Source organism: Megalops cyprinoides, chromosome 12, assembly GCF_013368585.1.
Source record: "Megalops cyprinoides isolate fMegCyp1 chromosome 12, fMegCyp1.pri, whole genome shotgun sequence".
In the NCBI taxonomy this organism is placed as follows: domain Eukaryota; kingdom Metazoa; phylum Chordata; class Actinopteri; order Elopiformes; family Megalopidae; genus Megalops; species Megalops cyprinoides.
The window spans coordinates 905386-918768 of NC_050594.1; the positions used below are offsets into that span (position 1 = coordinate 905386).

General features: G+C 39.5%; 1 protein-coding gene across 1 annotated transcript; it reads right to left on the minus strand.

The window, feature by feature from the left end:
* Positions 1-5898: 5898 nt before the first annotated feature.
* On the minus strand, positions 5899-7193 carry foxg1a (forkhead box G1a). Its single transcript, XM_036543109.1, has one exon. The coding sequence runs from the start codon at positions 7123-7125 to the stop codon at positions 5899-5901; it is 1227 nt and encodes a 408-aa protein (XP_036399002.1). The 5' UTR covers positions 7126-7193.
* Between the last annotated feature and the right edge of the window lie 6190 nt (positions 7194-13383).

The window sequence follows — 13383 nt, forward strand, 5'->3', positions numbered from 1 at the left end:
ATCGGTGTCTATTTATCAACCGATCATAAAAATAACGGGGTAACTTGTGCCAATTTTTGCCGCTGGGGATCACCTTTGAAACCCGCGCAATGCGAAGCTAAAACAAGAAGTGAAATAAAGATCACACTCACTTTAAGAAAATATTGTTATTTCTATATAATTGGGAGAATTGGACTCCCGCGTGTAAGATCTGTGGTTTTGCGGAAAGGGAAGGCAAATTGGAATGACACCACTTTGCACTTAAACAATCCGATTTCGTCAGGGTACGAGTTGTTTGTTTAACCCGACAGCTCGGTGCACCCAGTCGCACGCTTTACACACTCATTAAAACGATTATTCACGATCTGTCGAATGTTTTCTAGTTCATTCACACGAAACCCCTCGCTCAAATCCAGTCCGGGACTACTACGAATCTGGAAGAGGGATTGCAAACGCACCGCGGCAGCCTGTTGCTTCAAGCAAACTGAAAAGTTGTTAACTTAACCAAACAATCAACTCAACAGCCAGGGTCTCATTTCCACTTTACATGCAGGAGACTATTTTGTGTGTGTGACATATATATATATATATATATATATATATTATATATATATAGACACACACACACAGACACACACACATATGATGTGTATGTGTGCGTGCGTGTGTGTATTGACTATTAGCAAACAAGTGAACTCACGCGCATGGAAAATGTAATTAATGCTACAGAAGCAAAGAAGGTAATGCTACGCTAACAGGACGACACGTCTCCAAATACTCCAAACTGAATCATATTAAAATATCAAATATTAAGTACACAAAACAACACTCAAAAAATTTAGAGTATTCTATTAGTTATGACAAATACATATGCCCATGAGCACAGACACACACACACACACACACACACACACACACTCAGCAAACGTATTACATAAAAAAGTAAATATAGTTGTAGTGCTACGAACTCTAATAATAATAATAATAATAATAACAATAATAATAATAATAATAAGGTTATTCGTATATGCAATATTTAACCAGAGGTTTCCCCACTTGATTTTTTCTCAATTGACTAACTTTCTTTGAATCTGTCGAATTTATATGAAAACATCCTGTTTACAGAAGAGCTCTAATCGTATCTTACTGCTGATGGAAAAGTTGTTGATAGACACACAAAGTGTTAAGAACTACGCAGTGTGACTTCAGCGTCCCTGCAAGCACTCTGAGGTCTGATACAGCGCATTCCCTTCACCGTGCAATTTCATTTTTTTTTTTTTTTGTTCTGGCCTAAACTCTTTTGTACGCACCTGCCACAGTTTCCACTGTTTTACACAATGAATTTAACCAAACCAACCGATTATTTAACCCGAATATTTTTTGGTTAATGTTTTATAATATTTCATAAGATTCAACATGTAACTGATTTTAACGAGAAGCAGCAGTCGTTGCATTGCGTTGCAGTGGAAGCAGGGCAGTAGTAGCAGAAGCACTGGCAGTCGTAGTCATAGTAAGAGTATCAGACTGGGGTAGTTGTGGTAGCGTAGTATTGGCAGTATTATCACTAGTTATAAGTTTTTTTCCTGTGATGCTTGATAAAGTTCACTCAAGGCAACAACCGTAACGGAGCAAAATGCGCCTCTACTGCGTGATTCGAGCGCCCTCAATCTGCGACTCTCGGATTACATCCATCTAGAAAACATTCACCATTCATTTTTCTGTTTTTTTTCTTAATCATCGCAATCACAACCCTTTTCTTTAGATACATTTACATTCAGATATGTTTTATTCTTCTCATTATTATCCACGTGATCTAACTTCGGTTTGGAATGCAATTCGCAAGGATTAAATGTCGACTAACACCAAAGTTTGAAATTGGGGTTTCAGCAAATGTTTGGCCTCTGAAATCTGACATTTTGCGCTCTGGAAGAGCTGTAAAGATATTTTATCACTGGATGCGATTTTTCCTCTAAACATCCGCATGCCGGATGTGCACTTTCCGCCCACCGCGTTCCCTGCTCTGCGGTTGGCCATCGCGTGCAGGACTAGCAGATTTCCGCGCGCTATGCCTACATTATAAAACAGCAATTACACAGTGCGCTAACCCCATCCATCGTCCAAGTGACACAACCCTCTTCTTCGAATTATCTAGTACAATAAAACAACAACCTCCGAATGGTATCACATGCATTTCCGACGTTAGGCATGTGTTTATTTACGTATGTAATGATATCCATCTGCACAGATTTGTCATAGCAGGTTACTGCACATTTTACCATCTACGATGGCATTGCGACGCAGGCGTCGCGTATGCGCTACTCTCAAATGCGCATATGCAATCTCAAATTATAAACAAGAGCAGCTAATCTGAGAAACATTTTACTGTACAGGTAATATTCAAATATTAACAATGCACAATAATAGATGAAGGTATTATATTCTATATGCACAAGATGGTTACAGCATTTGACTTGCACGCTTAATTGCTGAAGGCCTACTGTCGGCATTTATATTACGAGATGAGAAAAGTTCAGATATTAGGCCCCATAAACGCACAAAACACTAACTGCACTTACTGTGCCACACCTGGCAGCTCAAACAGACGGAGACAAGAATAAATACAATTTTATCTTGTTTGGAGTTAAAATGAATTTGGTTCATTCTTGGCCTTTTAGATAGAAGCTGAAACATTGTGAAGGTGATTCAGTCCATAATCGCAACGGCTAAAATGTAATTCAACCTGACTAACTCTCTGTAACAAAAAAAGTAATGCAAAGTAATTCTACCTTAAACTGCTCGCTGGATTGTGGTGGCCGTTGCTACAGGTAAAAGCTTTGCTATAGATTGAATTGCCGCCGCGGGGAGACCTGGAGAAGCAGGTTACCTTCAGAACGCAGCGAGGCTGCTGCATTCTGCAGGAGGTAAGAGGAACCACGCCCTCCCGCCCTTCCCTCTCCCCGTGTGGACGAACACAAGACACCTCTCTGTAAACTAAGAAAGAAATCCACCTCACCTCAACCTCAACATTTCACTAACTCCAGCTTTAAAGATCTGACGCAAACGCACATTCAAACTTTCCCGGTCTCCCAAGTCACTGGTCCACACCGGCACGCAGGGTGGAGAACTGCTTTACCACAGTTTCCCAAAAATTCTTTGTGTGAAGCAGGGCCACTGGGGCTCAAGCAACAGCAGCGTCAATGGCTGCAGGTGGAAACCGCACGAGGCGAGCGCATGCCGCTGTCCACAGGCCGGCACGTCACGCACATCCACCGCCCTTTACAAAAGAAATTACATTCTGAGAATATCATCTTGCCATAAAGTTTACTCTACACGAATACTAAATTCATATTTGACTGGCCTGAGTAATAGAGGTAGTTTTTCGTGTGTTCAGTTTAGGTGGTGGTCTTATCTTATTGTTTGAATACCAATAATTAAAATAATGCAGACTAAATAAAGCAGTAAGTCATGTGAATAAACAGCATGTCTCAATCAAATACAATCACAGAGCTAAATCGTTTATAACGCTATCCTCGGAGTCTACAAAAACTTGGATTCAACCTATGTTTCGGTTTGAACAGCTCAAGCAAAAATAATATAGCCTTGTGTATAATTTTGTTTCGACCAAAAGCGATTAGAAACCCAATGAGATCTACAGTATATAACACACTAACCTCATTATTATTTTTTTGTCATATTACTATTATTTTTAGACCTTAAATTTAACACAGTAACTTGTGTTCAATTAATGGAAGTGGAGATTCAAAATAAATTATTCAGACACCGTTTGAAATTAGGTTAATATATGAAATACACAATCAATGCATGAGGCACTGGCCATAGGCCTGTACTGTACTGTGAACAGCCTGCTATTTATCAGACACAAATACGTTATTAACATGAGCGCGTATTTATATCGTTTCAAAGGTATTTTCTTCAACGGTTTAACCCTGCTCTTTTCGGTCTTTGTCTTTTCACTGGTCACCCCATTTAACATTTGAACGATACCATCTTGAAAGGAGAGATAGTGTTCCACGAGCCCATTGTGAAGAACCGTAACGTTATAGCATTACAGTCGGACACATTTATTACAATGCTTCCGTAAGAAATACGCAAATTACTTGTCGAACGAAGCTGAAAAAATACGCATTTGTTCTGTTGTATTTTTAAAAGGTCTACTGCTATTTTATATTTAGTTACATTTAGATAAATCCCGCTCTGTAAATACAGATTAATTCTGATAAATAACTCTCGGAGCTATTGAGATGTCCACGGTTAGAAATAAAAAAAAAAAAACTAAACTGCACGTAATGTGACATAACAATTGTACAAAGGCTTGCTGAATGGCAATTTATGCCCGTTCAAATAAATTAAAAAGTTTGTGTAGTATTTGGCCGTAAAGACAATTATATTATTCGAGGCAAGCAAGCAATAACATTACCAATATAATGGTGATACTAAGAGGCAACATGATGATGCAGATAACACAAATAACAACAACAATAGTAACACACTTGTAACACATTAATGTTTCAACACTGCACTCCACGAGCTGATTCACCGCGTGCGGATTAACAAATAACACGACCTCCGTACAGCCGTAAAGAAAAGGATGCTTTGAATTTTGCATTTTGAAGACTTATTATTAAAAGAACAATGGTCACTTTAAACCCACACTTTGTGCCAGAAGCACACAAATGACTAAATATCGCTAAATATTAAACGGGGATCTCATGGAAGCTCTTATGCTTTAGGGAACGGCGAATTTAAAAAGATTAATCCTACACACAACACACAAACTCAAAAAGACATTTCTATACGAAGGCCTGGGCCCCGGCCCTGCCGCTCAGTTTCACTTACAGCTAGTTTATTTTTCAATGAAGTTATGCAAGCAAATGTCCATACAAGCTGAATTCCACTTTTCTATTTGAGCTGCAAAAAAGACAAAATGTTCATGATAAATGGACGTAACCTATTGTTTTATTTTGTTCGGTAAACAGTTTAAGCGACAAACACGGGCATAAGACCACAATATCACAATCATGAAATTTAAAGACGACATTAACAATCACTCAATATTTTATGAGTCATTTGCTCAACACGGGTTACACGTTCGCAAAGTTAACCTATAATTACAATAGGTATTAACATTTCACTAATTACAAAAAGAATGTGGCCTCGTGGCGACCACATACATTAAAATATGCACAACACAAACTAAAGGCATTCATTGATTTTGTCCCCTTCAGAAACTGTACTGTCAGATGATGCTGAATACTGAAGACACTCGAATATCTCTGTACTGAAAATACTCAAGTGTCTCTAAACCATTCTTTGGTCTATAAAGTAACAATAATGAGAAAAATATATAAAGGAATGCTTCGTTCATGTATTTATTTATTTATAGGAAAAGGACAAAATAACAAAGAGCCATGGGCTGGGAACGGGTATCCTTACGGTACTTTAAAACACATATTTATTTGAAAATAACAATAAAAATTAGTGTTTAATTTTGCAAAATCATAATCCACCAGCGCACTCATGATACGTGGTAATACTGCAAACATGGAGGCCTGGTGGGTGAAGTGATGGTAGTAGATATTTTATATTAAAATTAGGTAAATCTGCAGTCACTATTTAAATACACATTCTACGGTAATTATACTGCCTTCCCCAAACCTACATTTTATCTTCTCTTCGTTTGTTTTCTTCTCACATTGCACGTTGCTGACAGTGGAATAATCAACACCCCCCACCCCCGACACTTGACATGTGTACAGAAAGAAATGGGGAACGGGAATAAAAAATACCTGTACTTCGGCTGCGTTCGCTTTTTTTCTCTTTGTTTAGCTTCGCTTTATATATTTTACAATGTAAATGTGTGTAAAATGTTCACTTACAGTCTGCTCCTGTGGATGTTAGTTAGTGTATAAGTGGGTTTGAAGTAGACCCTTGATTCTGATGTGTGAAGTAATCAGAAAGTCCTCCGGAAAGTCCTGAAGAGAAAGTTGGCAGGGAGGATCTTATAGATTCACAGGGGAGAGACGACGGCGCCTGCGGAGAGGACGAGGAAGCAGCCCTGGCCGTCATTGAAGTGCTGCTCTGGGAAGTCATTGATGGATGAGGGACGTGAGGAAAGAAGTAACTGGTCTGTCCCGCGAGGAGGTTAACTGAACAGGGGTTTAAAGAGTATGTGCCAGAGCACGGCACAGACAGACCACACGGCACCGACGCGGCCAAGGCTGCAGCCGTGAGGTGGTGAGTGGCGTACGGAATCTCTCCATTCACAAGTCTATCTACACTTAGGCCATTAGAAGCAGGAAAAGAGTGGTTGTTCCCCAAACTGTTTTGAGTCAACATTGTGCTATAGGACATCGGGTGGCTGGGGTAAGCCGACGAGGTCCCATTGTAGCTCAGCGCGCTGCTCGCCCTCGGATGGTGGAGCGACAGGAACGGTGACATTGGCCAGTACAACGAGCCAGCCCTATCCATGAACGTCAGTCCCGTGGAAGTGAGCCGCGCTCCCCGTTTAAAAGCCAGCTTGGCCCGGGAGGTGGTCGATCTCCTGCGAAGTTTGCCCGTTGTCCCACCGATGAACACGTCGTCGCTCGAGGGGTCAAGCATCCAGTAGTTGCCCTTACCGGGGTCATCGTAATGCCGCGGGACTTTAACAAAACATTTGTTTAGACTGAGGTTGTGCCTGATGGAGTTCTGCCAGCCCTGTTTGTTCTCTCGATAATAGGGGAAATTTTTCATGATGAACTCGTAAATACCGTTCAGGGTCAGCCGCTTCTCCGGACTCTGCCGGATAGCCATCATGATTAAGGCATTATAGCTGAAAGGTGGTTTTTCATACTTGCCATTTTTCTTTTCCCCGTCTTTCCCACCGTCCCCTTCTTTACAATCCTTTTTCTCTTCCTGTTTTTCCTTTTCGTCCGCGCACGTCGACTCTGGAGAACTGTCACTTTTGCTGCAAATGTTCTCCGACTTTCCGTCCTGCACCGGGTTTGGCAAAGGAATCTTCTCCTCTTCCTCGGGCGCTGATCTGTGGTGGTTATCACTTTGTACGGCTTCGGGCACCAGGCTGTTTATACTGAACGATGATTTAGGAATCATTTTCACTTCTTTCCGTTCTCCCATATCCAACATCACACGTAAGGTAAAATGGCAACAACAGCAGCACAGTTGGATCTCAATCTCATACGCTGGCAACTCCTCTAATAAAAAACAACAACTACTTCATGTTCTTTAAAAACACGTCGATAAGAGACGGCTAGCTACAATTAATTACGGAGCCACAGACACTAAGCTGTAAAAAAAATTGGTTGAACCTTTTTAGACTACAGCCAACCACAGCACCATAAGTATTAACGCGTCTTCCCTCGTTCCAGCCAATCATTGAGCAGATATTAGCAGCCGTTCAAGCGCGTAAGGATACACAAGGTTCACCAATGCAATGCAAAATGAGCCCATCCCATCAACAAAGGCTTTCATTCTCGGCTCCAAATCCTACCAAGAAAATAGACCACATCACCTCCAACCATTCCACTGTTTTGGATAATTTTAGTCTGCTGATTCAATATTTCTCTCCTTCTTTAAAGTTTGTTTACATTCCCCGGGAAAAACACAAGAGGGATGCAGAGGTGGTGGAAGAGGAGAGGTACTACTTTATGTCTCCACAACACGTTCTTTAAAAATGAAGATATATGAGAATATATATTTATACGCGAATGTAATTGGAGAGGAATCTAAATGTTTTCATTTTTACAGTGTGTCATTTCTTAAATAAAATTAACAGTGCATGAATGCAGTAACGCGTGACCTGCATTAAGAGATTTACGATAAACAATTGTTTAGATAAATCCTGTGTTTTAGGATTATGTGTGACTACTTTGCATTTAATTTATGTTTTTTTTTCTTTGCTCCCCTTTGCTTTTAAGGTCTGTAGGCCTTGCGGTAGCTATCGGCGGCGTGTTTTATTATTTTCTTATAGCACTGAGGAAATCCGCACGCGCTAAAGGTCTCAAAGTGACACACCGATATGCCTCGGCAACTCCATTCATTTTTTTTAGGTATTCTTTGCGTTTTGGGCGCTCTCGTATTTTAATTAAAACAAGCTCTTCAACATATATAACTACGTTGGTAAAAACATAGTTAAAACAAACTCCATGTATGTAGAGTAAATAAATAATGCACAACACATAAATAGTTCGTTCTCTTTTATGTTTAGGATTATGTGAGGATACAGATTGGAATTATTAAAGTGCCAATTTAGCATAAAAGTATGAAAGTAGAAATTTGAATGTGACGTCTTTTCGTAACAGCCCTTATTTTCATTTTCATGGTGTCATTTTTGTTGACTTTGCGAACATTAAGTATATGTGACACACACACACACACACACACACACACACACATACATACATATACATTATATGTATATATATATATATATATATATATATATACACACACACACACACGCACAAGTAAATTCGGAAAATCAGTAAATGGGAAATTACAGTTCATGACAGGCGCTACGGCTCTGGCGTTAAATGATTTGGCTTAACCAGATTCCACAGGAATGGGTTATCTAAACATTTACTGATTTGGGGTTTACGCTGTTTGTACTTCGATTGGCGAGAGGGAAAGTGTTGATTATTACAGGGAAAAAAGGTTACAAATTCAAAACAGTGTGTACAAACTACAAATTGTAAAACAGGCGCTGCTGGGTGTGGGAAACTGCGAGGTGTCTGCGACGACCGGAGCTTGGAGAACAGGGTGTTGCATATCCAACATCAAAGCAGGTTTCGAACAGAACTCTCGGAAACAAAGCAGGTGTTACAATAGCGGCGTTCCCATTCGGTTTTTGGCCCGCGCTACTCTCGCTCTGTGTAAACTTTAATATTTTTGTTTACCAATAGCGGGCCAAATCTAGTTTTGCCCAGACACAGAAGGCCCCTGGAAACGGGGGGTCCAATTCCTGCGTCCCGTGCCGATAAAGTCTGTTAACACGCGATTGTGGTTGTTTTTAACATAACGCACTATTAACCACACCCCTTTCGCTTACTGCCTACACGGGTGTGATGCACATGATGCAAACTCGTATTTTAGACGGCATTTAGGCTACATTCGAGTGGAATTTAGTCTATGGAAAGCGGGCACGGATGGGCTGTAGTTTTAGGCCAGGCGTGAATGGCAGTTAAAAATTCTACAATAAAAGGGCTTCTGTGTAATATTCGCTGCCCACTCTAGCTGTCATACACAAAAAGAAGCATTCCTTAAGTAGAAGTGTATTTCCCTCAGAATGAGTGCACTAATAGTGTCTCAAAACCAAAAACCGCATGGGAACTTAACGAGTCAGATTTGACTACATTATTGCATAGGATAAGACTGCACACATGACAGGTAAAGTCGATGTGCGGAAGGCAGCGCAGGTAAACACTCACTATCCTCACACTCCCACAAAGAAAGAAACAAACAAACAAACACGAGAGGCACGTGCGCACCAAGGCGTGCACGCGCACACATGCGGCAAACATTTATGTTCATGTTAATATTCCTGGTTAAAAACTTAAATGCCCTATTTCGCTCCATCTCTGAATGTCTCCTTTCATTTATTACTTGGGAAACTCAGATATTTCCCAATTACACTTGCGTAGATGAACCACCAAACATTAAAAATGCCAAGATAACATCTTATACATGAATAAATATACTTGAAACGATAAATTAAATATATCGGGGACTATTAAGTATACAGCAAGGTTTACGGCCACTTAACCTGCCTAATAAACAATTTTAACTTTTACTAAGCAGCCTGATACAATATGATCTTAATTCTGTGTTTGATTTTTGGGGTGTATCTTTGGCTAAACGCCGTGTCGTCGAGTAATTTTGTCAATGAGACATGGTACCCTGCACTCGCGAGCACACACACACACACACACACACACACACACACCCTCACGCGCGCAACAGCCGAACACTGATTTAGATGTTTTTGTATGTTAATATCGTAATATCATGAACAGCCCATTATTGTACTGTATGGAGATACAGAAGGTACATGCATTAAAATATTGTGTTCATGATCTAGTAACCTCGCAGACATACTATTTGTACAAACTCGAGAAATAAATGTCTGGATATGGAACGATGAGTATCCGATTGAAAAGTAACATGATGAAAATATAATAAATAAATACATTACAGATTCTTGTTGTGCGCGTTACTTAGAGAGGGTAAACAACAAATGTCTCTCTATCGACACCTCAGGTCGCCGGTCCTCCAATGCACAGACAGGCTTTCGAGAACAAAGGTCGGAGGTGTTCTAGACCTTTTAAAATATTCTCAGAAATATGAGGCCACAAGGAATAACATTATTTTGGTGAATTAACTGAAAACGCTTCCTACAGATAGACCCTTATCATTATGTTAGTATAACTGAATAATATTAGACCTATACACTTATTTTAAAGACACAGGTTTTATTCCTCAATGCACTGTAGCCCAAGGAGCGTTAAGTGACGCACGTGAACAAATAAGTGAAGTGAGAGATATTGCTAAATATCTTGCTAAAGATATTGATAAATAAGCGTGCTGTGCTGCGGATGAGCTGCGCTTCTGCTCGCGGGTTGCACGGGAGCGAAGTAAACTTCGCAGCGCGTCCTCTCACGAGCAGCAGCCTCGCCGCGTCACTCATCCGGACCCGCAGGCAGGTTGTCAGCGCTTTCCTGCGACTCAACAATCCTGCACAAAATGAAAGTAAAAGCCTAAAGACAAAAATACGCGTCTGATGGCCCTGTCACTTAAAAACCTCTCCATCATAACATTATGGAAAAGCAGATGTTGCTTATACTAGCCTACTGCAAAAACAGCAAACTAATAGATTTGCCATGTCCGTGTTTGCTTTCTCCACTTTATAGCTCCTTTAAGTTACTGGAGCATTTAAAATAAATAAATAAATAAATATGGACAGTGGACGGTTCCGTAAACCGCAAGAAGATTAATGTTTGCCACATACAAACTCTTTCCCGCAGAGCTGAAAAGAGAGAAAGAGAAAGCAAGTGTATGTGTGTGTGTGTGCGTGTGTGTGTGTGTACTCGTGAAAACATTTCGGAGGTAAGGTAACTCTAGACCAGAGCACTGAATTTAACTATTTACTCAGATTATGGTGATGCCATTTCTGTGCACTCCTTTACTCCTGAACCCCTATGCGTTTGCTTATTTATTTTATGGTTCACAAAAATGATCAGCAATTTTTTCGGCCCATATCAAGGACACACTCCGTGGATATAACGCAGTTTTATATATATATATATATATATATATATATATATATATATATATATATATATATATATATATTCTTCAGTTGAAGCAGACACAGAAACAAACAAAAATGTAAGTATTTTCTAACCAATTCAACAGCTTCAGTTCCGCAGAAAACACAGTGGGCTGCACCTTCAAGTTAGCGGAGGGCTGTGCGAAGAGGAGTTAGCTGTGTCCACAGCATTTTTGGTCAGGCGAAAGTACGCACACTCACACCAACGACCATATTACATATACAATTCATTGCTCTCATTACGCGTATGTTATTACTGTGCTATGACTTTTGTTCTCCATTTTTATATTCATTTAAAATAAATCTTGAAATTTTACAATTGCTTAACCAGCTCCTAACTTGTGCTCGTCGCTGTGGTACTCCTAAGAACATTAATTAATTTATACTACTACTAATAATAATAATAATACAGAATAGTATTGAATATATACCCAGATATTTTATACAGAAAATTGAAATTGACAATATGAAATTTGAAATCATAGAGTAAAAAAATGTAAAGGCGTATCGTTAGGGTATCGTAGCCCATATTCTTGTATTTCAAACAGGGGAATTCTGAGATAATTACATTAATTGCTTGCAGGATTAATTAGCGCTCGCTGCGCTTGTCTACAGTGACTGTCCCTAATATTTCAATCGCTCAGCTTGTCCCGGCTTGTCTCGGTTTGTAGGACGCAACACGAGCAGAAACATTGTACCTGTGGGTTACTCCCCCTGCGCCTGCCGGGAGAGGCCACGGACACTTTCATATCAAATATACTTTATGTGTACATGCCTCAAACAAAAAGCTATGGCTCCATTTTCAATAATTTATTCGAACACAGATTCAATATTTGCATGTGCCGAAGGCCTTCTGTTTCTCTCTCTTTCTCCATATATAATGTATATATAAATACAATATTATACATAGAAAAACAAACAAGGTATTAACAACAAAAAAAAAACACAAGAACTAAAACAAGCATGATTTCAGAACAATACAGACAGAACTCTTCTAAGAATAAATATAAAATTTTATAATTTGCCTAAAATGCAAAACGTTAAATACTGAATTATAATTGTTTACACTGACATAACAAAGTCTCGAGAATGCTTGTAAATACGGAATTTATTCCAACACCGTTGCACATGTACATAAATACTACGCTTTTGGGAAGGAGAGGCTGATCAAAAAACAGACACGCAACTCCAGTTCGATTGTTGTGAGTGGTCTCTCTTTCGAAGTTTTTGGGCTGTAGCGCCCTCTAGCGAAGTGCCACCATGAGGCACTGTGATATTATGTCAACAGCTTGCGGGCGCTGTTATCGCCGGCAGAGACCTACAGTCGTATATTGTGGTTGAGATCAAGACCTCCGATTAGATTAGTTTTACTTTGGAGAATCCACAGTTAATACTGTTTACCAACGAATAATTGACAAACGAACAACATTACAGCAGTCTTAAAAGCACAATTTAACTAAACGCCAAGGCGGTGAAATCGGAGTAAACATTAATCTATTTTGTGAAACCTTGCAGGATTTCTACACTGAGTCCCAGACCAACTTGTGGTACATTACCACACATATGTATACATTAAATAGTATCTTTTGATTACCAAAATATATTTGCAAAATCAATAGCCATTACAATTTGGGTTCCGATTTATGTATAGGTAGAGTATTTATGTTTGACATTAGTGTGGACAACCACCTTTTCTAGATAAAAAGTTTAAAGCAAAATAAAGATTTAAACATTGAGCCTAAATAATGTTACAAAAGTATTCAAAACCCGGAGTTCCGTGAAGGTCACGCAGTCAGTTTCTCGGTGCACATTGACGGACGTTTGAATAAGACGAAAAACACATATTCAGTCAAATCAATCATATTCAGACTGCCCTTGACGGCTGAATATATGCTCAATCTTTTGTAATAATTTTCTTTTTCAAAGTAATCAAGGTGTAAGATTAGGGACATTTTGTATTTTCGCTTAGTGATGGTAGGAGTCCGGCCCGCTCAAATATCTGTGTCAAATAGATGCGCGTGATTTTACCTTAAAATCGCTATTTTGAAAACCAGGACCAG

Excerpts from the sequence above, each read along its gene's own strand:
- foxg1a (XM_036543109.1), bottom strand. The coding sequence starts at position 7,125 with ATGTTGGATATGGGAGAACGGAAAGAAGTGAAAATGATTCCTAAATCA.